The sequence below is a fragment of the Lissotriton vulgaris genome, chromosome 7 (genome assembly GCF_964263255.1).
Source record: "Lissotriton vulgaris chromosome 7, aLisVul1.2, whole genome shotgun sequence".
NCBI classification, from domain to species: domain Eukaryota; kingdom Metazoa; phylum Chordata; class Amphibia; order Caudata; family Salamandridae; genus Lissotriton; species Lissotriton vulgaris.
The window spans coordinates 580,138,082-580,165,363 of NC_141695.1; the positions used below are offsets into that span (position 1 = coordinate 580,138,082).

At 43.9% G+C, this 27,282-nt stretch overlaps 1 protein-coding gene across 1 annotated transcript in view; it reads right to left on the reverse strand.

The window, feature by feature from the left end:
* The window catches only part of SEC14L1 (SEC14 like lipid binding 1), a 468,991-nt gene extending 443,761 nt beyond the window's left edge, over positions 1–25,230 (reverse strand). Inside the window, exons 1-3 of the mRNA XM_086930671.1 lie at positions 24,843–25,230; positions 20,939–21,001; positions 4,212–4,302 (exon numbers count right to left, since the gene is read on the reverse strand). Of these exons, the coding sequence (XP_086786797.1) occupies positions 4,212–4,274 (63 nt within the window). The 5' untranslated portion in view covers positions 4,275–4,302; positions 20,939–21,001; positions 24,843–25,230. The remainder of the gene's footprint in view (positions 1–4,211; positions 4,303–20,938; positions 21,002–24,842) is intronic.
* Positions 25,231–27,282: the final 2,052 nt, after the last annotated feature.

Genomic DNA, 27,282 nt, shown 5'->3' on the forward strand with positions numbered 1-27,282 from the left:
GCAGAGCCACTGTCTTCAAGAGATTATGCGGTCTGTCCAGCGGATGGAACCACATTGGAATCCCTCTGCAGGTTTACCTCTGACTTCTGTAATCCTAATACGACAGTCAGACTGTAAACCTACGATATCGGGCGGAAAGCCTCCAACCGCTGGTCAAAGGCTTTAGGCCAGACATCAATATTATATATCTCCTTTCAAGTCAGCAACCATTAATAATTTCCTCTCACAAATCAATACCACTTACAAAAAATGTATTTGACTTTCTACCAGGCGAAGAGATACATTATTTGAAGCAGGTGCCTTACATTTCATTTCGATGAGTATGATTGTCACAAGTGTAAAGAAAGATGGGCTCCAGGCACAATGCCAGCAAGGTAGACTTATGCAACAATTATCTTTAACAAGCTTTAAAAAAACAATATAATTAGTGTGGTAAGCATGCCAAGAGGCACAGCAGACACTAGACCGAAATCTCCAAAGACCCAGATTTTTTAATGTTTACAAACAGAAGACACCTGCTCCTTTTTAATTACATTATTTATTAGCAAGAAATCATAGCTAAGGGAAAGAAACACTGAAATCCCATACGCAAAATGATTGAGAAAAAAAGTGCAACAAAGAATTCGATGGATGAGGTTTAGGTAATGCACTCCCTTTTGCTCCTTGCAACTGTCACCGACTCCATTACGCAACCATTCTCACAATTTTTGATACAATACTGTCTATTCAGTCTGCTTTAGAAGCAGAAATCTAAAAAAATAAACATTTTACCCACTATAATTTTAACTACAGCACAAGTCAGTGCTTACCTCCACATCGTTTCATTTTTATTTAACTGCCATTTCAAATAGAATTGTGAAACAGGGGTATCTCAGAGCACGTTGCATGGACAAAAACAATTTACATTCATACATCACACAGAAGTTGTTCGTTCCATGGTTCCCACTACAAAAAGTAGGACTGCGTATTAGGACAGCAGAACTTCACAATGCAGGGACTTAGTCCATCTATACCATCAGAGACTGTCGGCCCAACTCCTAGCTAGCTCACAGTGCCTCATCCGAACCCCTAGCCTTCCTGGGGTAACAGGTAATTTTGCCAACTTCGAACATGACACTCTGATTCTCAAGGGAATCGTGGAAACAGATCTTACCACATTCGTTCTTCACTTATGCATGCCCATGGTAAACACAAGGAAAGATGTGAATAAATATTTTCAATACATTTAGTGAAACAATCATAATCTTGCATAAAAAGAACGAGCTGCAATTATATAAACCAAAGCAATGTAACCAGCATTATGAACCTGGTGAAAAGGATAATCTGGCCAACCATGACAGACTGGTTTCTATATATTTTTACCCATCACAGCCCTTACTCTGAGAGCACAGTGGATGTACCCTCTACATTATCAGTTAGGTTAGCCTGACATCCCATACATGGAGGCCTCGGTCTGTAGTAGGATTGGTAATCCCTCTCTGAAGGATTACAATGGAAGATCAGAATAAGCAGAGCTGCATATCGAACACAACCTTTGATCGAGAACTGTCGTGGCTGGTGTGGCCCTCTGACCCATAAAGGGACAGTGCACTGTTTCTCTAATAAAACAACTGTGTTAGAGCTACTGCTATGATGCAAAGATGTGTCTAGATGTAAAGCTGGCTCAGAGTGGGCAATGCAAGCACTTGCTCTGTGTTCTTAGCCTTACACAAAGTATACAGATTATGTTGCAGGAAAAGCTTTCTAAAAACAAGCAGCGTGTACAGCGACTTCTAAGATAAATATTGTGCAAGCAAAGCATGTAAAAATAACATAGCTAAAACCAAGTCTGCTAAAACTTCTAAAATGTAAAACTAAAATAAAGAACCACCACTACAAAGGTACAAGTGGAACAACATATGTACACCACCAAATCTGCCGAGAAATTTAATATAATTCGTGTTCAGTTTCTAGTTACAGTCACATATCTCAAGATAGAGATTTGTGTATTATTACAGGGGACTAAATGTCCACATTTGAGGCACTCTCTCAAAATAACCATTTTCTTAACTGAGATGTTACCAGGAACATGTAGTCCATACTTTGTAGAGAACTGGTTCCTAGAGACGTTTTGCTTTTGTCCCTAATACTTCAGGGTCCCAAGATGCACGGCTTGGTGCAGGCCATTTTTAATATACTTCACCTTGAAAAGGGAATCATTCAAGAGTAACAATAATTGGGGTGATGTAATCAAATAATTTCACTGCTAAGCCAAATCTTGCTGTGCTTCTGCGACTGGAGCCAGATGCAACGTTGGTATCCTGTAAGTAAAGCTTTGCCTTGGTCAAATATGGACATGTCCGCATATTGGACTGTTTAAAGTGCAGCAGTGGTGGTGGTGGTGGTGTGTGTGTTTTTTAAATTTGAAGGTGATATCACTTGGCATTAAAAGCCAACATGAAGACCAAGGGAATCAGCACCTTTACCTTAGACTGTAAACATGGTTCTACCTCTTTGCTCACAAGAGTCTGTGGCATTCGTCAGGACGGAACATGGGATCATATTGTGACATAAAACCTGTTACAGTCACTCTTAAGTTCGGCTGACATTTGTCGACAAGCACTTTCCTAGGTCCCCAGGTAACTAGAACATAGCAATCAAACACACAGTTTACAACAATAGGCTAAAAGTCGTTAGGTACTTGGCATACACATGTGCATGCACAAATTGAATATGTGACACTGCACTTGTGCATCTCAAGTTACACATTAAAATGATGTGAGGCCAGTTCACATGCTTCTTATCATAACTGTGGGTCATCTGTGACCCATGGAGGAACGGTCTTCATTGTGGCTCCCTGCCACCATCAGAAAAAAGCCAATAGTGCTAGACATCCACCTCCCCTCCTGCCCACGTCCCTCGCGGATCATCAAACGCTGCTCACTCCTTACTCTCAATGGGAAGGGGGCGCTGAATTATTTATGTGCCAGTGAGCGTCCCTCCAATTGCTGAACTGATTGATTGTTGAATCGCTCAGCTGTGTATTAGTTTAGGTTACGTGTGCGGCCGTGCCCCTTTGCTGCGGATTACAGACCTGCGGGCGCTGCGAGAGACTCCCCTGTACCAATGAGCGCCCCGCCGATTGGTGGAGCACTTCAATGTTGATATTGCTCAACTGTGTTTAAATTTAGGTTACGTGTTTGGCCGTGAGACCCTCGCTGCTGATTACAGACAAGCAGCAGCTGTGAGTGACACCGTAGGCTTTGTTATATGTCACAGTAACACTGTAAAGTAATAGAAAATAACAGTAAAGTACAATATGATCATATCGTTTAAACAGGACCACCCCTGTTATTTTGGAGAAAGTACGGCTAACTCCAGCATCCCCACTTGGTAAAGATAAGACCATCAGTCTTATGACAAATCTTTTGTAAGGAAGGATTTAGGATATATAAAAGGGGAATTAAGAAAGATGAAACGTTCTACAGTTATACTGCTGAAACAAGTTGACAAAGGGAAAACCACCATGGCTAGGTTCAGATACATGCAGAGTTCCCAAATAAGTGATTGCCATCATGGCCAGGTTGAGCTAAATGCAGAGTTCCCATATAGGTGATTACCAGGACTAAAGCACTTAGATCCATGAAAAAATTCCATTCAAGCTATTTTCTTTTTCACAAAACTATTTCATGTAGCCTAGAGTTCGAAGTAAACAAGACCGAATTTGAGAGAAGAGGAAGAAAATGGGAAACAAGCAAAAACATGAACCTAACTTTGCACCAAGAGGAAACATTAATCTTGGGCATTACACTTTGAGGTTCCCGAAGATGACCTTACTCAAGAGGCAGAGTCCCAGGAAAAAAAAACGTACAGGTATCAGCAGTTATGAGGCAACTGCTCATAGTTGGCAATATGTAAGGTACAGTCTGGGCTCACATGCTCAACACTAGAACGTAGCCACTCTGCTCTGTGCCTCAAGAGAGTTGCAGCTTTCTGTCCTCTACAACTATAGTTAAAACACCAAGCAATTCTGGCTCCAACCTGCAAAAGAAGCACTTTTACAATAACATCTGTGAAAATCCTAAACCAGGATGCCACAAACCATTTTCTTTTTAATAATTTGATCCCAAATGTCCTCCCACTGACCTATATCAAGTAGGAATACCCAAGACTAAAAAGAAAAAAACGAGACACAGAAAATTGCAAGGTAGTGACAAGTAAGAAATACTTACGGCCATGATTAGCTCAAAGGGGTGTTTGTACACCCTCACGGGTGACTGATATTTCTGGACCATGATGAACGTCTATCAGCAACTGTCACACCTGAAAGATACAAATCATTGCAAAACTGATCAACCTATGTGCTCCTAAAAATACATTTTACAACTGACATTTGAGATAAATATAGATGCGAAACCCTTCACCTTAGGCCTGCAGCTGTGGAAGCACCCCCCACTGACAGCATTAGGATAAATCTCAAACTAAAAGGACCACAAACCTGTCATTTGTGTTCTCTGGCAATACAACTGTGAGCTTTAGAATGAGTGTTTACCATGGAGGGGATTCAACACTTAAATATGTCCACACTATTTTTCAAATATGTACATCATTCTAAATGAATGTTCACCTCCACGCTGATATCTTATAGTATATATGATGTCTTGCATTTCAGTTAACTATCACTGCTGTTCTTACTGTCCAAACAACCACTTACTTACAGAAACCAATGAGAGTATGACTGGAAAGTATAACCCAACACATTCCAATGCACTTCATACTTTGAGTCATAACTCAGACTTGTTTACAACATATCTGACCGAAACTCTACTCGATGCGAGAAATAAATAATTAAAACAATGGTGTTCCCGGAAATAACCCAATACATTTCAAATGATCTCCTATTCTTCTCAATCTTCTGGAGATTTCTGCAGACTTTCCAGTAGTTTTAATATTTTGCTTCTTATTCTGAGGCGGAAATCACCAGAATCTAACCAAAGAAACGTTGCTCAAACTGCCCCCCCTATCTCTCCTTACTTAAAGTTCAAAAAAGTTTCACAAAGTATTGTCAGCAAATGGTCATAGAAATGTGCGTAATGGACAACAAGATTGTACTCTCTAATGCAGACTTTACGATTATTTTGCTATATGAAATGCAAATTTTTTGTTTTGAACTGATGAAATATAACAGAAGATGTTGGAAAACCACTGATACCAAAATGTTGTTTGTTTAGTGGACACAACAGTTAACTGATCTGGGACAACATAATTAGACAGATACAGCCAACCATATTCCCATTCCCATACACACCAATCCATTTGAATCCTTTGTTCACAACTGCTCTACAAATAGGCAATTTTCAGCATGGCTGATGGCGATTGCCTCATGATAACCAATCTATTCCACAATGGCTCCATCATGAATTTTGATGACTATAAGCAAAACATTTAGAACTACAAAGATTCCACTAAATGCAACTACGGCATCGCAATACTGCAGCCAGGCCTAAAAGAAGCAGCATCGATCAGGGACCTTACTATATTTGGTAAATGGCTGTGACAAGCAACAGATTCTAGGAGCATAATTACACAGGTGTATGCACTTTTATCAAATGCAACAATATCATCAGAGCATACAGATACAAAGATGACAGGACCTGTTGGGGGTATAACTCACAGACACAATACCTCACTGTCTGGAGGGATCCTCAATGAGACAAACCTAGAATCTCAGGCAGAGAAGCACACTATAGACTACTCTTGGGACTAGTATCGTTATACAGCCAATCTCCACAAATGTATCCCCCAAGTAAATCACAAGTTTTGGAGTGGCTGTGATGCCACTGGCAAAATATGACATATCTAGCGGGACTGTCAACGTAGTAATCAGTTCTGGTCTGAGGTGCTAGAGGATCTTAGAATGATTCTGGGATATTCTATCACTCAAGACATAGACAGTAGATAGGACAATTCTATGTAATTGTCTTGGAGCAGCTAAAACTACAACTGCTTCCCAAAGGAATCCAGCCCCCACCCCAAGCATGGTTTTGGGACCTCACGGCTATGGAGAAACTGATGACTGACAATACCACAAACAGGAAAAGTGATTTTGAAATGGTTTGGGGTCCTGCACTATCTATCAGAGGGCATTCCGTTTCTCCCTATGCTCCAAGATGGAACGCATTCAATTTATTGTCACTAACACACACTGGAGACCCTTGCTTGGGCATAGGTTACCACAGCCATTATGGCTAGCCATAAACTGGGAGTCATGGAGCTTTGACACTAAGGGGCCTTTTATGATAGAGGCCAGAAAGCTTCCGAGCCCCATCATCTGTTTAAATTCCGACCAGCTGATTATGTATCAGCTGGTCGGAATTAAAACCGGTGAGTCATTCCGGCTGGCTTCCGACAAACTCAAGGAACCAGTTGGCCAGTTGGAAATGGCTTGTAATCCCAAAGGGAGGGCCATTTGGCCCATGGGATTATGATGTACGGTTTCTGACATGGTTTCCATGCCGGCCTGTCTGACAAGGAAACATGTTGGCATGCATGTTTTGGGGCCTCCAGTAGGGCCCCCCTGTGTGCGCGGCCTCCGGTTGGGGCCTGAGTGGGCAACTATGGTGCCCTCCTGTTGATCCCTGCAACCCGGGGCAGGCACCTTGAGGTGCCTACCCCGGGGTGCAGGGATGAACAACACCTCCCATTTCCTTATGGGAGCATGCATTACGGCTGGTTTACCGCAGTAATGCATGTCCCAAAGGGAAATGTCGGAATGCAAAGAAAAGTGTTCGGTCTCATCCTAAAGAGGAGGACGGGATCACTGACCTGAGGTCAGTCGGTGTCATTTATGAGATGTCCACCCGACATCACAATTGCTTCCTAAACACTTCTACTCTGTTGGCTGAGGAGACAAACAGATTGCTTTTAAGGGAGTTTATACAATAGCAACTTCTTGACAGTTTGTTTTGAGAGAAAGTGGGAGGGGAGATGGGGCTGGGATTTTGTTTCCAATATAGATTTATTTTTCCTTTTTTAGGTTGAGGCTAGCGCAGCGCGCAGGCAGTGCTCTATGGGAGGCTTCTTGTGAGCACTCTTAAACTTCTCCGTGTGGGTCTGACTCCTCCTACACATTGGATTGGCCTTTGTGTGTGTCTTTCAATAATGAATGCACGCAAATGGCCAAAAGCGGGTGCATATCCCATCTCTTCACTAAAGGTTCACTCCCACTGTGTTTTGCTCTCTGGAGCGAGCAGCGGCACGCAGGGTGGCAGCTGGTTACTATTTCCACACGTGTTTTCACTTTTATTTTAGATTACGTCATGGCGACCGCGCGTCTTGTTTACATGATGGCCTTAGGTTTGTGTGTCTTCAGCCGATACAGGTCTAACATGACTGACACTCATAGAAATATGAAAACATTTTGGATTCTTTCACCCATTGCAGAGACTAAACAGCACCGGCCCCAATGCTACATCCTGGCCTTCCCACCCCCCACACAACACATCTAACACGCAACCGTCGGCCATCCCACGGTCACTACACATCAACCCCCGAGCAGTCTGCAATCAGCGTACAAGACAGCAGCCCAAAGCCTCGCCAAATGTGTCACTCAGGAATAACAAATAACAGGCCATTACTCTGCATCCGTGGATGACGCAGGAATCCCGCATTGTAAACTGTGCCCGTTCAAGTGACTAGCAATATATTCCATGCTACGCCAAGCATTCAAAGCCAAGGAATCCGTAATAGTTTGTAACAAAAAATTACAATCGGAACCTGGTGATGAAATTTGCATTCAATATTCCCACCTCAGTGATAAGGGTGGCAAACGTGCAACGATAAGGCCATGTTCATGGAATGATTGCACTGTTTACAAAAAATACTGTTTCCCGTTGTGAAAGCGATGCTGATTTACTCAGAAGGTAGGACAGGTCGCTTTTGCAGGTTTTCTCAAGGACAGTAATGCTTTCTTCGGCGGCCGAGGTACCCTTTAGCATTACAAATTAACTAAAGGGCATTCTAATATTTCTTGTGAACGCGGTGAAACTTCGTTTCGTGAAAGGTATTTCAGATTTACTTTCAATTAATTAAAATCTTAATATCTGCAGTCATTTTAAGGAAGTGAGATTATAAAACCCCAAATCTGGCAGGCTTACGGTACTTAAAGGCACAGCATAATTACAGTCGATTTACAGTCTGTAGTAGTGCAGCCCAGAGAGCTGAAGTCAGGCTCTCCAGGGACCTCTAGTAACAAAATGTGGATGTGCAACATAGTGCACCCAGCGCTGTATATTCGTATCCAGGAACCTCTGGTGACTACCTGTGGTAGTGCACCATAGCTCACCCTGCGCTGATAATGTGCTGATTGGCTATACACATATAAGGTCCCAAAGGCGAGATCTATTGGCTATGCCAATGCTTGCTTTAGTTCTCTTCCTCTAAGGATGGAGCTTTATGATGTGGATTGACAGAGGGTATATCAGAAATATTGTTAATAATAGAGCTGACTTATGTATTGCATTTCAGATATTGCGGAAGAATATATTTCATGCCCTGTACCATTATATTTCTGTATTAAAACAATAATAAGTGTGAATATTATAAAAATGAAAGTAAGTAAAACTATTTCAAACGAATCCAGAGAGAAATAGTGGAAAAGCAACAAACAGTTGTGCAACATTCTACTGATTCTATTAGTCACAAGGCAAACATTGGAGCTTTTTTATTAAAATGTTGAGTGACTACATAAATGCGATGATAGGAATAAACTAAAAGAGTAATGAGTGTTTATTTAATACTGCATGTTGTGATTTGTTGTTTTTCCAAATCGTACCTCATTAAAAGTATGTATGTCACACAAAAAAAACACCCCTCTATATTACAGCTTCTCAAACTTCTACGAAAAGAGATACATAGACCATAATCACACAACTGTGATCTCAGATTATATTTTCAGTGACCTTGACCTTTCCAAAGAAGCCAGGGAGGACCTCGGCGAGACGGTCACAGATTGGGCGGCACTCCTCTGGTGTAGTAGACTCGAGGTATTTTCTCCCCTGCTGCCGATGTGCCCAGCAACATCCCTCTTTCCATGACAGACATTGTACTTAGAACATGTAACAACAGTGCTTCACAGACTTGCTAAATGCCGCCTGTCTTGACTTGCTCTTATAACGAAAAGTATGCATTACAAAGCCTCTAAGAGCCACAACCACAAACGTGATCTGGATTTAGCACTAGAATAAGACGTGACAGCAGCTGAATGTTCTCCAGAGCACAAACCCCCCAAGAGGATGTTTCACATAAAGGTACACTACTTTGTTGCTCATAATAACTCTGACAAACAAGATTCCTGATCCAGGATCTATAAACCAATTTAAACAATGCATATAAATGCTGCATCCAGACTGCGTGAGACAACCTAAACAGTATTTTTTAAATCTCCCGAAAAACGTATACCTCATTCATTCAGCAATACCTTAGGTCTAATTTGTCACTCTAAAAAAACGCAACATGTTATGTCATTGATAAAAAAATGCTAATTAGTTGAGTAAGCCGGCACATGCAAAGAGTCAGTAAAACATCAACATGGGCTCCCCTTCTAATCAATCTGACAGCCCATGTTGAATGTTCTTTTCCCCTCATCTAACATTGTAATTGTTCCGTTACTGAGGGTGTAAATATATAAAATGTAACAGGTAACTGCGTATCATGATTCAATATTGCATCAAGAGGTTGTGTTGACATTATAAGATTAGCGTCTGAAGAAAGAGTAATATCTATGTCACCAGATTCCCGAGATGGAAATAAATAACCATACAACACAAGTTACCAGTTATGTATTTTATAATATTAGGTCTTTGGGAGTAGTTACTCTGAAAAGGTTGCTTTCTTCAAAATGCAACCCACAACAGGTACTAAACGTGTTTAGGTTTTGTTTACTCTTCATGAACAATAAAATGAACAATGGTGAAGGCAAGTGAATTTATGCAATTCTATGAATTCAGCGTTTACAGCATCACATAATTAGCAGATTAAAAAAAAATTCTATCTGAAATGGGGGAAAATAACACAGCCACAAAATGGGTAGCATAATGTGCATTGCTTGCCTTTTAATTTGGATAACTGCTGCATAATTTCGGCCTCCATGCTGTATAATCATGGTAACTGTGACAATGGTAAAGGCGCGCAGAGTGGTTAGGGAGCCGTCATTATGATGTGGAATCCAAATTTCACATATTAAATGGAGCTATGAAACATGGATTTCATTTCTCTTCATTTTGTGCAATACACTAACCTAAACATGTGAAAAAAAATTTAATATATGCAGATTCGGCGTGTTAAGTGGTATTTATTACCACTGCTGAATGAGAGGAGTGGCGCCTTGAGTGAGTTATAATGGCCCTCCTTCAACAATGGTAGTAAATAGTATATTAGGCTCTGTGCATTTGTATATATGGTTTATGGCATGGCATTATGTATATTTGTTAACCATCTTTTTAACCAAAACCCGGATGCAACAGTTACTTTTGTGCAGTAAGGTACATCGAAGAGGATTCACGACTGACCAGAGTTCTTTCCATGTCTTAAGTAATTGTGAGATACAGTATGCGAGTCAGCAGTGTTTGCAAAAGGCAACTTCTCTCTACTGTGGCCCACTTCGGGTCAATCAGGAAATTAAATAAAAAAATGTTTTCACTGAAAATAAGTGACGTCATAGCTAGTTCAAAAGTATTGTTTTAAACTCTAAAAACCACTGAAACCCAGTAGTCATAGTCAACTGAAGCAATTATAACCGGTGGCTTCACCATGCACAGCATTTTCCAGGCACCCCGAACTATCAATTCTTTTTTTTTTTTATAACTAAAGGCAGCACTAGGCGCCCATTCCTGTATAGCCATGTCCTAAATGACTTTTTTTTTTTTTTTTTAAAGCAAGGCTGTCCCAGCACAGCCTAGGCATCCAGAGCTTTTTTTTTAGGTTTCACCTGGCGAACAGCTGTGCAAGCAGCGTTTCGCGCAGGCGAAAAATTTTGTTTACCAGTATGCACAAAAGTCCTGCCTCTCTGTTCCATTGGTTAGCTCCATAAATGGAGGCTAGCCATTGGAAGAGAAAGGCGTCCTTCATTCTGCGAGGCGACTCGTGGGCGTTCCTGAGATTTTTTCTCATCCAGCCCCTTTTATCACGTCAGTGCGGCGGTGGGAGGGGTTTATTTTTTTGTTCGTCCAGGTTCCTTTTGGGCATTCTGCGGCCGACCGCCGACGGAAGTCCAGGTCCAGGTGAGTGCTGGCCGTTCCCGCCGCCCCCCCTCCCGCTGTCCGTGCTTTTCCCGCCCCCCCTCCCGCTGTCCGTGCCTTTCCCGCCCCCCCTCCCGCTGTCCGTGCCTTTCCCGCCCCCCCCTCCCGCTGTCCGTGCTTTTCCCGCACCCTCTCCCGCTGTCCGTGCCTGCTGCGTTCGTTGTGCTTGTTGTAAATTGTCAACATCCCCTTTCATTGCCCACAACCTACCCTCTTTTGAACCATACTGACGCAGTTTAGCAGAACCTGGCCTCCTCTCGTCCATCTGTTAAGTTCATCATCCGTTTATAAGAACCCACAGGGGCCCCGGGACTTATCTCACCCCCTCTTATCGATCAGAAAGAAACCAGAACGGATGCTTGGAATGATTCCGTTGGAAAAAAAAAAATTATAGTTTCAAACCGTAAACGGGAACCATTGGATTAAACACGGCTCGTCCGTGGTCGGAGACGCTGTACAAACCCAATTGCAATGCTCAAAAAGATCAGTGATAGTTTGGGCTGGCTGTTTGTCCAAGGTACATCCGGAGTTTAATGAGGACACGACAGGCGTCGTGGTCTGCTGTGCTTTGTTTGACACTCTGTGTCTGTCCAAGCGCTCACAATCGCGGGTTTACCCCGGCATACTCTTGAGGAGTGTGGCAACCCTATGCCTAAACTTCAGACACATCTTGGGTGTGGGGGACGCACTCACGCGCTCTAGCTGCCCTTAAAAGGGGGCTCAGGTTAGCGATCCCATACTTGTTGTATTACTAGCGGTATTTTAGACTCGGTCCCCGGTGACCTGTGTATTTTTAATTGCGCTGTACCTCAAAGCGTTTCTGATTGTTGCCGACTTTCCTGCCTTTCGGATCCCCCTCTACCGCCTGGGCCGCTCTCAGCTGAGTGTTGACGCTGAGAGCTGGTCCCGGGGAGGCGAGGGGTCACAGCGGCCATCTTGGGTGTGGGGGGACGCACTCACGCGCTCTAGCTGCCCTTAAAATACGGGCAAGCCTCTCCGCGTAGCGGATGCGTGGCGGATGCCCGCCGGAGTCACGCCAGAGTCCAGCCCGTCTGCGCCCGTCCGCGCTGAGGACGGGCTGCAGGTCGGGCTGGACCCAACTCTCTCACCTTCGCTTAGTGAGTTTTCCGGATTATACTCCTATTCTGATTTCCTTGCACTCCGCCCTGTGTCTCTGCCCTGCTCCCGCCGTTTCTCCCCTGAGGGGATCTTACACTCCCATAGGTGTTGGGCCTGTTCGGCCTCCTTCAAATTTTCAAAATTTGCCGCTCTCAGTATTCCTTCCCCGCCCACACAGCCTGCCCCACAGCGGAGATCTGGCTTTCTAATTAATGCCCGCTCCCTGATCAAGCACAATGTCGCTTTTCACGATTTTGTCGACAGTCGTCAACCAGACTGGGTATTCATTACGGAGACCTGGGCCTCTGACACCTCTGGTCATGATCTCCTTTTGGCTATTCCTGACGGCTACTCCCTTCATAGGCAGGATAGGCTCTTACACAGAGGAGGTGGCATTGCCATTCTTGTAAAATCCCCCTCTCGCTGTGAGATCAAACCTATATCGATACCCCTATCTCGCTTGGAAGCACTCTATTTTTGCATTGCCCCCTCTCCTTCGATCTCCTTCTCTGGGATCCTTATCTATAGACCCCCTGGCCCTAGGGCCAGCTTTCCCTCTGAACTTATGACCATCCTTGAACCTTACATTGGAAAAACATCCTTTACCATCTTGGGTGATTTTAATTTTCACCTAGATGAGACCAACTCAAAGGACACGATCTCCCTTGTTGAAACCCTAAAAGCATGTGACTTCATCCAGCATGTAAACAGTCCCACTCATAAGGCGGGTCATATTCTTGATGGACTATTCTCCAATGATGATAGGCTTTCCACCGGCTCTCCAATACAGGTGGTCTGGTCTGACCACTTTGCAGTGCCATTCGAAATCTACATCCCTGTTACCTGCCCCACCAATCAGACTACCCTTCCTTTTACTCTCAGGAGAAACCTAAGGAATATCTCCGACGAGACTCTTTCCCTTTTGATTCCCACTTCGGAACTTTCAGCTGTCAGTGATGCCGCAGAGGCAGCCCAAACTCTGACTGACTCCATCTCTAACGCAGTGGAACATCTTGCTCCCTCATCCTTGTGCTATGTAGCACGCCTTAAACCTACGGCACCTTGGTTCTCCGACCATTTGAGACTGATGAGACGGGGCTGCAGGAGTAGTGAGAGGAAATGGAGGAAATCCTGGGACGCAATAGACAGAGAGGCTCATAAATCTGTATTAAGGGCCTACAAACAGCAAGTGATAATCGAGAAACAGGAATATTTTTCTAAGTTGACCAGCTCTCTCTCTTCTTCAAGGGAGCTCTTTAAAATTGCTGACTCCTTATGCGCCCTGCAACTCCCCGATCCCGTAGTCAGCTCCCAACAACTCTGCAATGATATTTCTGATTTCTTTCACAATAAAATACATGATATACACGTTTCTCTCGAAGCCCACTGTCTTGCTCTTGATCAAAACACTCCTCCTTTCATATCTAATCTTGATGCACTTGGCAAAGATCCTCCTTGCCTTCTCACAACTTTCCCCTCCCTATCCCTTGAATCTCTGAACTCACTTCTTGATAGGACTAAATCGGCCTCCCCCCTTGATCCGATACCACTCAAAAAATTGAAAGAGTGCAGAAATTGCCTTCTTCCTCCCTTGCTTGAGGTCCTTAATAAGGCTATCACTCAAGGTTCTTTTCCTCCGATATGGAAGAAGGCAATTGTGAAGCCGTTGCTCAAGAAGCCGACTCTCGATCCGGCCATGTTGAAAAATTTCAGGCCCATCTCTCTCCTTCCAGCGCCCGCGAAGATGCTTGAGACTCATTTGAACTTCCATCTCTCTGCCTTTCTTGATTCTTCTGAATACCTGGATAACACCCAACACGGTTTCAGAAAACACCACAGCACAGAGTCCGCCCTTACCTATGTTGTCGATAACATCAGACGCAAGGTGGACTCTGGCCAAACCACGGTTCTAGTCTTGTTGGACCTCACGGCCGCGTTTGACACCCTCTCCCCCGCCATTCTGTCATCTCGGCTGAGGGAAGCTGGTGTCACTGGACCGGCCCCGAGTCTCCTAAATTCCTTTTTGACCGAAAGGGAACAGAGAGTGATGCTTGGGAACCACCTCTCCCCTGCCAAGTTTTTGCAATGTGGGGTGCCACAAGGGTCGGCCTTAAGCCCGACCCTATTTAACATCTATGTGGCCCCCCTTGCAAGACTAATTAAATCTCAGGGGATGGAGGTGGTATCCTACGCAGATGATACACAGATTATGGTCTCTCTTGCTCACACCTCGGTTACAACATCTGCCGCTAGTTTTAGGGTATGCATGCAGTGTGTGGCAGACTGGATGACTATAAATTCCCTTAAACTAAATGGCGAAAAAACCGAGGTGCTGATCTTTGGGAAGAACCAAAATCTGTGGTCGAGCGAGTGGTGGCCCACTTCCCTTGGCACCTGCCCCACTCCCTCCCTATCTGCCAGAAATCTTGGAGTGGTATTTGACACCTCGCTCTCTATGTCCCTGCAAGTTAACAGGACCGTGGCCACCTGCTGTGGTGTGATCCGGGTACTCAATAAAATCCGTGGGTACCTTTCCCCCCAGGCGCGTAAACAGGTTGCAGTCGCCCTGGTAGGTTCGAGGCTGGATTACTGCAACTCCCTGTATATGGAAGCCAACAAAGGTCTGATTCACCGTCTGCAGATTCTTCAGAACGCTGCAGCGCGTTTTGTTTTGGATCTTCCTAAAGCCTCCTCTGCCACCTCAGCAAGGAAGGAGCTTCATTGGCTTCCGGTACAGCACAGAATCGCCTTCAAAATTCTCTGTCTTACCCATAGAGCATTGATGGATGGTCCTGCTAGTGCTATTGGTTCCCTTCTTCTGCGTTATGTCCCCACCAGAAGTCTTCGCTCTGCTGGACTTTGTCAACTAGTTGTCCCCCGTGTTAAACTTGTCAGATGAGGAGCCAGAGCCTTTTCCGTTGTCGCTCCACAGCTGTGGAACTCCATCCCCACGGAAATAAAAACTCTCCCCTCCATCGAGTCTTTCAAAAAGGCTCTAAAAACCCATTTCTTTAAGAAGGCCTACTTATGATAGAATAGGACCAGATTAAGATGCAAGCTTCTTTATTTGATCTAGGCGCCTTGACGCCCACTGGGCTAAGTACGCGTGTTACGAGAAACTCCTCATTCATTCATTCACACTTCTATTTTCATTGTATTTTTTGTTGTTGTTGTTGCAATTTTAAATAGCGCGAGCTCCACCATAAGGAACTGGGGCGCTTTACATGCACTAGGTCACATGCGTTTTTTTGGCCGGTAGGTTGAGATGAAGTGATTTGCCCGCCACAATCACAGGATGGTGAGCGGGCGCCGAGACTCGAACCTGGTTTTCCAGTTGAAAAGTCCGGAGGTCTGGCCGTTAGCCACACCCTCTCTCCTAATAGCGCTTCAAACTCAACTCCAAGCCTGCTAAGCGTCTATTTTCTTTTCTTGAGTGTGGGGGGGAGCTGGTGCTGGATGATAGGTTATGTAGGACCCATCCTGTGATAGACGGCTGAGACCAGCAGAGGAACAGCTGACATCAGCCTGGGTAAGGCTGGGTGGAGGGGTCGGTGTGACTAACCGGGTGTTTACTGTGTGCGACCTTTGACCTCTGCTTCTGGGCCTGAACTATGGAGTCACAAGTCTGGCGCACCGGATGAAACCATCTGCCTGCACGGGGTGGAGTCAGATGACCTAGATAGACAGGGTGGGTCAGGGGCAGAGCGGCTTTCTAGGGCCCGGTACAGTGCTGTTTGGCAAGGCGCTAGTTATTGGAGTACTGATAGCACCTGGGGCCCTGCTGGTAGTACCCTGTCACTTCCCGGCATTCTTTGCTGTGCTCCGTGGCGGGAGGCCGAGAGGCTGCCCCGGACCCCCTCCCCTCGTTCCCCCCCCCTTTAAGAGGCACTGCGATGTGGGCACTTTCCGAGGGCGCTTGCTGTTGTCCTCTTTCTGGCCTCCGCTTTTCTCACTTTTCCGGGACGGGGTTTTGCCCTCCTGGTCCGTTTTCCCGGGGGAGACCCTGCCCTTCCTACTTCCTTAGCTCCTTGGGGCAAGGGTCAGAAGGGAGGAGTGTGCCCCCCCCCCGCCCCCCCCCCCCCCGGCTTTCATCTACCACTTCAGGGAATATTATGTAGTGCTCTCAACAACATGGCTGGAGACTCTTAACCCATAAGGAGGCGGCACGCCAAGGTGCAGTTGATGTAAATTCCTCACCTTTGGGGTTAAGGTCCCCTGGGATTGAGGGTGCTGAACAATAGACAGTAACACCCCCCCCCCCCCCACAAAAACCTACCACACGTGGCCCCTCCTCCTGGCCACTTGCTGCTGCGGAATCCCCATTGGCCCTCATTTTCTCAGTATATGTACCATTTGATTACTATAAACGATCTATTGTGTGTTAGTTGTGTGAATACATGTTTCGTGTTGTCTTAGAAATGTTAGCAACCGTTTTCAATATATCAAATGTATCTAAGTGCTCGTGAAATGTGTTGTTATCGTTCTACCTTTAATACAGTGCTTTGAAACAATACGTGTAAGGTATCGTCCATTTGCGAGAGATTAAGCTATTGGCATTCTAAATGACAATGCCATTAATTTATCTGTTTTCAAAACCAACACAAATTAAAAAAAATGTCATTTACAATGCCAATAGCTCTAACTTTTACAAAGGTGAAACCGTTGCATTGTAAATGCTTGTTTAATAGTGGCAGTGAAGCAGCCCATTCTTACGCTGTTGATCTGGATCCCCGCCTAGTCAGCGCAATCCGTGCTAGCTCAGGAGCTGGCACAATAATCCTCCCTGCCCACATGGAGCTGGCAGGAAGTGAATATGGGTGGCTCTCCGCTCCCCTGGTGACACGGTTGACCATGATACTCTGATACAAAGACTCTACAAAGCTGGCATACAGGGGACTGCTCTAGACTGGATTGCATCCTTCCTCGCAACAGCACTAATATCATCCATACCCCACCTTTCTCATCCAAAACGTACTTCACAAATGCAGGAGTTCCTCAAGGCTCTATCATCTCACCCATGCTTTTCAACATAGCATGAAGTCATTACCTGCACTGATCAATCAATTTCAACTCATGTGCTATAACTATGCAGATGACACACACACACTCCTTTAACTGGAATGCCCCAAACTCACTAATTTTCAGCTGTCTCAGAGCTGTGAAATCAATGGATGGTATGGAGCCATCTCAAATTGAATGCTTCCAAAATGGATAAACCCATGTGTGGCAATTGGAAACATTATGACCCGCTTGCCGTGTGGCCTGGTGATCTCGATAAACCACCTAAAGTGTTGAAGGGAGTAAGAAACATCGGAATGACCATGGACTACAAGCGATCAATGAATGCCCAAGTGGACAAATTAGCAAGATCAAGTTTCATTAATAAAAAAATAAACTCTTCGATGATTCATTACCCATTCTGGATTTCCACATTTCCCTTGTTCTGTCCAAACTCGATTTCGCCAGTAGCCTCTAACACGGATCACCTTTAACAACCATAAACAGGCTAACGTATTCAGAATTCGGCTGCTAGACTACTCTTACATATAAAACCGCAAGACCACATCTCCCCTGCCTTGAAAGCCCTGCATTGGTTACCGGTTGCCAGAAGATCCACTTTCAAGCTGCATTGCATCACCCACAAAGTGATACATGGAACGGGACAGCTTTTCATTAGGAATAAATTCACCAAACACATTCAACAAAGGAACCTCCGCTCCAGAGTGGCACCTCGCCTCAAAATCCCAAGATTCAAGAAATAAACCATAGGGGGCACATCCTTCTCTGTTCAAGCAGACAAACTTTGGAACTCTTTACCCCCCAACATAAGAGCCAGGGATACCACCTTATCTTCGGAAAACTACTTAAATTGACTTCTCCAAAAAAACACCATACACAAACAGAAATATACAGCATGTTTATCTGTATACAAGTATTTTATGTGTACTATAGATATGTACCTATATATGTGTATTGCTTTGTATATAAATGTGTAGAATAATTATGTTTAAAAATATATATTCATTAGTTCTACTAAACAAATGTACAGATCACTGACAGTTACAATATACTATGTTTTTAACAAGTATATAAGTGACTGCATACATCTTTTATCAAAACTATTTAGCTACAATTGCTTCACCATTGAATTACAAAAAATATATAAATAAATAAAATTAATTTAAAGCACAACACCACTTGAAAGCTGGAGTTTATTTAATGTATCTTTAATCTACATATACTACCTTCCTCTATGCATCTATATAACTTCCATGTACTTATAGACCTATTTATTTATTATTTTTTTTCTAATTCAGCCAATTCAATGCACTACCCTATATCTCACCCTTTACCGCTATCAATATATCCTCTTCCTCAACTCTGACTCATCTCAGACCTCTTTTTCCTACTCTTTTCAATGAATTACCCTATTTCTTATCCTATACCTCTACCAATATATCCTATACCTCCACTCTCTCACTCATCCCAAACCCCATACTACTACTGCGATGATCCTCAAAATGACCCCTTTCTAGACTCCTCTCATTTGACTCATCCCCCTCCAACCTTTCTTTTACTCATCCCAAGCCTCCTACTACTACTAGGAGCTCCACAACAAACAAACAAAAAATAATTTCTAAATCCTTCCCTCTTCTATCCCTCCACTATCCTTTTCAATCCAAACAGACAAACAAACATGTTCACTACTCATATTTCACTAAACTAATTCACCACTAATCCTTTATGGGTTACAGAGTAGCGTGCTACACCCCGAAAAAGCGCTTCAACACGCCATTAGGCGTAGCAAGCGCAATATAAATGCAAACCTTTATCCTTCTCAATCCAAATAACAGACTACCATAGCCACTACTCATATTGTTTTCATATTTCACTATACTAATTCACCACTAATCCTTTATTGGTTACGGAGTTGTGTGCTACTCGCTGAAAAAGCATTTTGACAACTCGTCTGGGGAAGTAAGTGCTATATAAATTCAATTATAATACAATGCGATAGATTACACTGCAATGAAGGGGGGAGCAGAGCGTATGGCAGCAGCACCACCTTCCACATACAACTGTGTAGGGGTTCCGGAATGGGGGGGGGGTCACAGTTATTGCACTTTCCCCAAGCAGGTGCTTTTTGGATATCAGGGAGGGTGCCTTACACATAAATAGGTGCTATTCAAATTAATTAAAAAATTAATCATTGCTGGCCTCACACCCTGGCTCATCCCAGAGGGATAATAGAGGAAAAGGTTGGCTGTGGTACTGCAATTTCTTTGCTTCTGTTTTTAGCCCGGAAAAGGGGGGGAGGGGGTGGAATAGTGCCGGAGGGGGTGGGGGGGGGGGCGGGGGGGATGGGATGGTGCCGGAGGGGGGTTCCTTGGCACAACGACTATGGGGCCAGAATATGTTTATTCTGGCTACGCATATGGTATCTTCTGATCTGATGGAGCCGCAGTACTACCGCATTTCTATATATACATACATTTTTTACCTTAACTTCCCAGAAACTACTGAACAGGTTTACACCAAATCACAAAAAGCACGCTTTCTGTGCAAAGATCATCCTTTCTGTCAAAACTGGTGTCAATACGGTCAGCAGTTTTTATTAGATTAAAAACTGCATAGGGGATATGTGTTTTGCCCCCCCACCCCCACCTTTTTGTCAGTGCACTGCTTGACAGATCACCCAGAACTTTCCAGGAAGGAGTTGATTTGGATTAACCTAACAGTATGCTTACTGAAGGAGAAATGTCAGCATTCAAAGTTAGGAGCCAAATAGTTTATATCTTGAGATCACAGCTCTCACTACCAAAGACAGAGGCAGTACTATAATGAGATGCACCAACCGCTGCAAAGGCACAAATTGTCAAACATTAGGAGATAAAGCAAAAAGATATATGTTCCAGAAATAAAGACTGAAAGAACGGATGAAGAGTTACATAGGACGTACCACTGTGTTATTATGGTCTTATTTGGGGTACATACAATAAGTGACATCCTCCACTTACAGTGAGAACAGAGAACGACCTTTCTTAAAGGAAAGACTTTTAGTATTATTACACAATTCTTTTTTGCCATTTGATGGAGCCTCGGTCTTATAAAAACCAAAGCAGAATATACACCTTTTAGAACAAGTAAACAAAGTTCTAATGAAGGGATCCACAATTAAGTCAATTTCTATGCTTGTAGTGTTTAATGGCAAAACCTCGAAAAGAGACTAAACATCTTCTAAAAAAACATAACTGCATTTAAAGTTAAATATTGTTCCTTCTTTCAATCACATTAAATAGCAAATCAGATCTATGCTTAACTAAATATGATGTGTAGTGGCCCTACTTCCTCTTAAAATAAAAAAAATAACATTTGACAAGAAAAAAAACAGTCTAATGAAAGGAAAGAGGTGTAGGTTGGGTCAGAACATCAGTACTTCTTGCAGTAGCTAGACTCGAGTGAGGAGGTCTTGGTTGAATAAAGTGGGTTGGTCTAGAGAGGAAGAAAATAACAAATCTCTACAAAAATTAAAATGAAATTACCCAGAAATGAAGCAAGCTGGAGAGGGTTAGATTCTTCTTAGGGAAAGCTTCAAAAGGTTCCATCTGGAAAAAAAAGACAACATAAAAAGTAACACGAGAAAAGTAAAAACTTCTGGGTCATGAAGACGCAGGGATAGACTGAACCTGCCCTCTACCATGAACCAGGCATGCCAAACAGTCAGCTAATACGGTCCACTATGGTCCAGGTGCAAAAACACAAGGCATGCTGCATCCTAAGCAAAGGACCAAGCACGCTGTAAGACAGTACCTAAAAACATGGGCGAAGAATAGTCAAGCAAGCATGCAGATTGCAACCATTACCAAGAAAATTGAATTCCTAGCATATGGACTTTCAGTGAGTCAGACCACTGCTAGAATGCGGATATCCATGTTCTTTCTTCACATTGCATGCATTACAGTACAACAGACACAGTAAAGAACACAACCATTGCAAATACAGCACTTCAACTACTATCAGCTTCAACACCAAGCTCTTCTCCTATCCTCTAACGTGCCATGGTAAGCATCGGTGACATCATGATGCAGGTGTTTCTTCACCCCCACTGTTTCAAGCAAAAAGGAGACAGAACCTCTGAAGGGACCTATATTTCTTTTAACATTGAATATATCCAAATAGTTAGTAAGAAAGATGCCAAAGGGAGATCCTTGAAATATTATTCAAACATGAAAAAAAATTTATTAGACTATTTTGTCATTTTTTAAAAAAAAATTTAGAGACTCTTATATATAAATACATTTCATTATCACTGTGCAAATCAACATTTTTACATGCATTTGGTGATAATCCTATCATTCAAAATGCCCTCTAGTAGCAATTGATCCTATTGATCAAGAACACAGAATCACACATTAGTCACACAGTATCAATAAAGAATAAGGGACATACCTAACAACATAGACAACTAAGCAAAATTATACAAGACATTGACTAACACAAGTGGTAGCTCTAAGGTGTACTTAAAAGGGTACGTATAGGAACCTAGATGGTATGGTTCTATTGGTTATGATGTGGTTGACCAAATCGTATCCAGGACAAAGGATGTTGGGCCGACGTACGTTTCGGTGAAAGTCACCTTCCTCAGGGCCAGAGACAAAGAACTAACAAACAGGTGATACAAAATCTTAAAAATATGAGGGCAAAATACAAGATTCTATGATTTGGAGAATCTGCACATGTGAATGTTAAGATTCTGGCTGGACTCATTGGAGCATGTGCTCAGTATGCGAGGCACATGCCTTTGGGTTTCCTTATTGTTTGAGCCACCCGGGGGACTTCTGTGAGCAGAGGAGTAGTTTCTGTTAATGAGTACACGATGTATTAATAGCAAGGACTTGGGTTGTTTGGTTTAGGGCGCCATGATCTGTTTGGTAGCGTTGTATGCTCACATGCAGCACTTCCGAAGGTTCGAGTCTTCGTCGGTAGTTCGAATAAATGACCGTGTCTTCCTCTTAGGGTGCTACTGCCGCGACCGGGGGTTCTGTGGAGAGAGTTCCGCTCGCGGCCCTGAGGAAGGTGACTTTCACCGAAACGTACGTCGGCCCAACATCCTTTGTCCTGGATACGATTTGGTCAACCACATCATAACCAATAGAACCATACCATCTAGGTGCCTATACGTACCCTTTTAAGTACACCTTAGAGCTACCACTTGTGTTAGTCAATGTCTTGTATAATTTTGCTTAGTTGTCTATGTTGTTAGGTATGTCCCTTATTCTTTATTGATACTGTGTGACTAATGTGTGATTCTGTGTTCTTGATCAATAGGATCAATTGCTACTAGAGGGCATTTTGAATGATAGGATTATCACCAAATGCATGTAAAAATGTTGATTTGCACAGTGATAATGAAATGTATTTATATATAAGAGTCTCTAAAAAAATTTTTTTTAAATGACAAAATAGTCTAATAAAAATGTTTTCATGTTTGAATAATATTTCAAGGATCTCCCTTTGGCATCTTTCTTACTAACCATTTGGATATATTCAATGTTAAAAGAAATATAGGTCCCTTCAGAGGTTCTGTCTCCTTTTTGCTTGGTTTGTCTCCCTCCTCTGGGCCTCAAAATATCCGGGAGAACTCTCTCTTCTCATATCACCCCCACTGTTTCTGCAGGCTGTCCCAGAGTATACCATAATACTACTACCTAACAAGTACCTTTAACAACATCCCAAATCCAAGCACGACACTTGGAGCCCTTTCAACAATTACCAAACAGGTTCTTATCCTGAGAGTCATTACCAGGTTTCTACCCCACAGCCCAGCTTGGGTATCCACCCGCTAATGGTAAAGTCATGGACAAGTGTTACGTTGTTTGCCCTGAAAAAGAACTGAAAAAAGTCTGTCCCCAGATAAAGCCAAGTTCCCGCCCAGTTCCACCATTACCACACCAACGCTGTATTTCAAAATCTTTACATTTCCAAGGAAATAAAAAACTGAGTTGTAATAGGGCTGCACACGTCTACATCCCTACTGATGAATGGCTGTATAATGGGAAATGAATTCAAACAGCAACACAACCATGAATCATCACCGCTAGTAAGATAAGTCACAGGTTTTAAAAAATTCATAAAAATTTAACAATTCTACACACGAGAAAGCCACTTGATTTTAAGGTATACATTTTTTTAAAGCGGAGCAGCTTGGTTTCACAAATCCAGAGCAACTACTTTTACCTGTCACAAAAAAAATATACAGCACCACCTTACTAAATAGACAGTAAACCAGACAGTTAAATGTCCCACATGAATTATTTACCGCGCAGGTTTGCGTACACTGAATACACACACAAAAATATGTGACAGAGGCAAGCATGTACATTCTTTATGAGTACACAATTCCCAACATACAGTGCATATACAAATTTAGTTAGTATGGTGAATTGACATCTTGAATGCATACAATAGGAGGTGTGATTTAAAATAATAAAAACAGCTCAACATATTTGCATTTTTGGAAATGTTATTTAGCATAAACATACTTGTGGCGCTTTCATGAAATCTAAATCACACTGCCACATTGTGAAAGTGCAATAGGGTATGGAGCATGCCCACATTATTTCTGCTATGAAAACGTTGCTCTGTCGGATCTATTTAATAAGCAAAAACTACCCTTGTTCAGTAACTACAAGATGAAGAGTGCAATAAGTTGCACTCTTAACTAAAACAAGATAGCAGGATCGATTGGAAGTGTGGTACTGCCAGTTAGGCTTTGAAGGATATACTGGCAGAGAGCAATTACGGACTAGAGATACATGTCATTAGCAGTATATCTACACCGACTGAGGTGAGGGTACAGTAGTCTTCTTTTAGAGCGCTTGGGACTTCTGGTGCAAATTAAGATACAAGTCATGCCAACACTGGGTGGTGTCAGAAGATTGATCTAATTAAGAAAGCGATACAAATAAAAAAAAGTCGCAACAGCATTCTGCTATGGTGTGTACTGGCACCAGCCCACACTTTGAAGTCATGGCTACAAGGAGAAATAAACTGTTCTGGGCTCATACAAGCACGATATAGGATGCAAGCAGTACTTGCAGTACAAATCAGTACCAGTCTGTGGATGCTGACGTGGGAGATACGTCTTGATGAAAACTGCACCACCGTCAATGTTGCGCGTTCGTTCTGTGCTGAATACCTTAAGAGACTATCGGGGGGGGGGGGGTACTCTCAACAGTTCAAGAACCAGGCTCAGCGCCTCACAGACAGAACGACCCGCCAGTCGAGGATCTAAACTAGCCCGACCGAAGAGACCAGAAACATCAGTAAATACACGTATCTCACTATAAACAAATCCCGCTACCCATTCTCGTTACACACAGAACCCGAGCCAGCCAGCCTGGATCCCTCGCTCAAAAGCATCCGACACAATCAGCAACCACTCACCCTCATAATTGCGGGGGTTCCATGGGGCTCCTGAGACAGGCAGCTGCGGCGGAAAGATAGTGGCAGTCGTCACCGAGGTACTGTCCTGTTGCAGAGTGGAGATATCTGGCCCGTACGGAAGCAGGTCTGTGCGCCGGGGTTAGCAGGACACAGGGCTGTGGGCTCTGTCTGCTATGGGTGCGTTCGTTGTACCTTGGGCTAAGTGATGCTTGGACACGGCGCAAGGAAGGCCAGACTAGGAGCAGACGAGAGTGATCCGCACTCTAGTAATACAGCGTCTACCACTTCGTGCGTCCGGCTGAGGGTCACAGCTGCCGCCGCCGGCTCCGCACTGTTGTCTTCCCCGGCTGACGGGCGGAGCATCAGCCAGTCGTTCACCGCAGCGCATGACGCATGTGTACGTACAACGTCAGACGCACGCTGCCTGCATACTACGCTTTCTGTCAGTTGGGAGAAGTGATTACATTTAGCTTTAGAATGCCCTCTAAAGTTCTTTGAGGAGTGGGTGTGAGTGTACATCAAGCTCACCGAACACACAACGTGCGTCACATTTCAAAGGACTGGAGTCGAATTAGAATAGTAAATATTCAGGTCTTAGAATTATTTGAAGCCAAGTAATTATATTCCGCCGACTAGCTTTGTCTACCATAATGCAGGGCTTTAAGCGGAATGAAAAAACTGGGGGGGGGGGATTCTCATAGGACCCTGACTGATGTAATTAAGGGCGTGGCTTAAAAGCACGTAGGCTAAAAATCTATGCTTTGTTTAGTGTGCCGCCCTACTAGTATTTTGCTACTTCTGTCATATCCAGATATATAGTACAGCAAGCAACATAGCACTTAAGGCAAGCCAGTACTATTGGCTTTGTCAATGGTTGTTAGTTGCATAAGATAAATAAGCAACAACCATGGTGTAGCATCCTGCTACAATAAACACAGACACTATGGTGTGTTACTACGGGAGCTTTATTCTCACACAACTACTCTCGTCCCTGTCCCTACTCTGACTGCTCTGGTTCCGGTCACTGGCTCCTCCCGTTCCTGTCCCTCCCTCTTAACTCCACCCCAGCCACTAGACCACATTATACAATCTGACATCTCCCCCCTCCTTAACAAAATGAACTTAATTTCCACAGTGTTTGCAATTCTTCAGCCCACCACGCGGGTTGGCGGACAGCTTGTTCTTCAAGCATCAGTAGCGTCGAATCCGTGGTGGTCCTGACGTTCATCAATCTTTCCGGCGTCTTAGCCAAAGCATCCTTGACTATGGGATTGCACTTTTGAGAATGTGACCCATCGTGTATGGGCGGCTTATTATCCAGTTCCGCAGTTGTCATGGTTCTTTCATGTTGTGTGACTGCTACTGGCTCAGCTCGGCAGTGGCAGTCTGCTTGCCTTGGTGACTCTTGTTCTGTTGACGGTTGATCTTCTTTGGGAGTGGGCAATGTTCCGGTCTTCTTCCAAGCTCCCTCCTGTGAGGTTATTTCTCTTTGTCTCGTCAGGTTGGGAGCAACACTGCTCATCTGTGCACCGTCGGGCACGTCAGACGTCAGTGTACTATTTGAGATGTGTGTCCTGTCTTGATTCTTGGCCTCATTGGCTGCCTCTGTTCGTTTCTTCCCTTCCCGCTCGTGGTTGAGGCTGGCGAGACCCTTGACCACCTGGTTATATGTCTGTTTGTCTCTCATTCGGTGGCAGTTCGTCTCTGTCACCACGTTCGGTCTTCCCCGCGGGGTGACGGGATAGTCCTTTACCAATAAGTAGATATTGTCCCATTTCTTTGTTCTCCTTCCGTCAGTTCGTTGTGTCAGCCTCTCTGACCCCATCAGGGGTGACGGTATATTGTTCATGTCTTGATGTGGCGATGACTGACGTGACGTGTTGTCCTTTGGTTCTGTTGTGTGTCCGGGTGATTGATGCCATGGCTGTGGTCGGGACCATGATCCTGTTGACCCAAATGATCGGACAGACATGTCTTCCGACTCGTAGGAGTCGGTTGCCGATTTCCTCTGAGAACGTTCTTTTGAGGGCGTCGTGACTGATACGTTTATCGAGTTGGTATTCTGGGATGACATGCTCCTGGGGTCGGAGCTGTTTACGGAGCATTTCCGTGGGTATGTTTCTTTTTGTGTCTTCTGTGTTGTTGCTGTGGGGGGATCGTTTACTTCATTAGTTTGGTCTCGGAGCATTTGGTCTTTACCCTTTTCACGGGACATCAATTGTCCCTCCTCCGCTTTCTCGTTGACACAACTGTCTGTAGTGCATATGCCTCTCCCTTTTCGGTGTCTGAGTGGCTTGCCACTCCTCATGTGGTTGGTGTCTTCTTCTCGTTTGTTGTTTGTGTTAACGTCCGTGCCATTGGGGTGATTTGTCTTACTGCTTGATGCTTCCTCGGACTCATCTGTAAACTTTGGTGCATGGCGGGAGGATGGCCGGGGTTG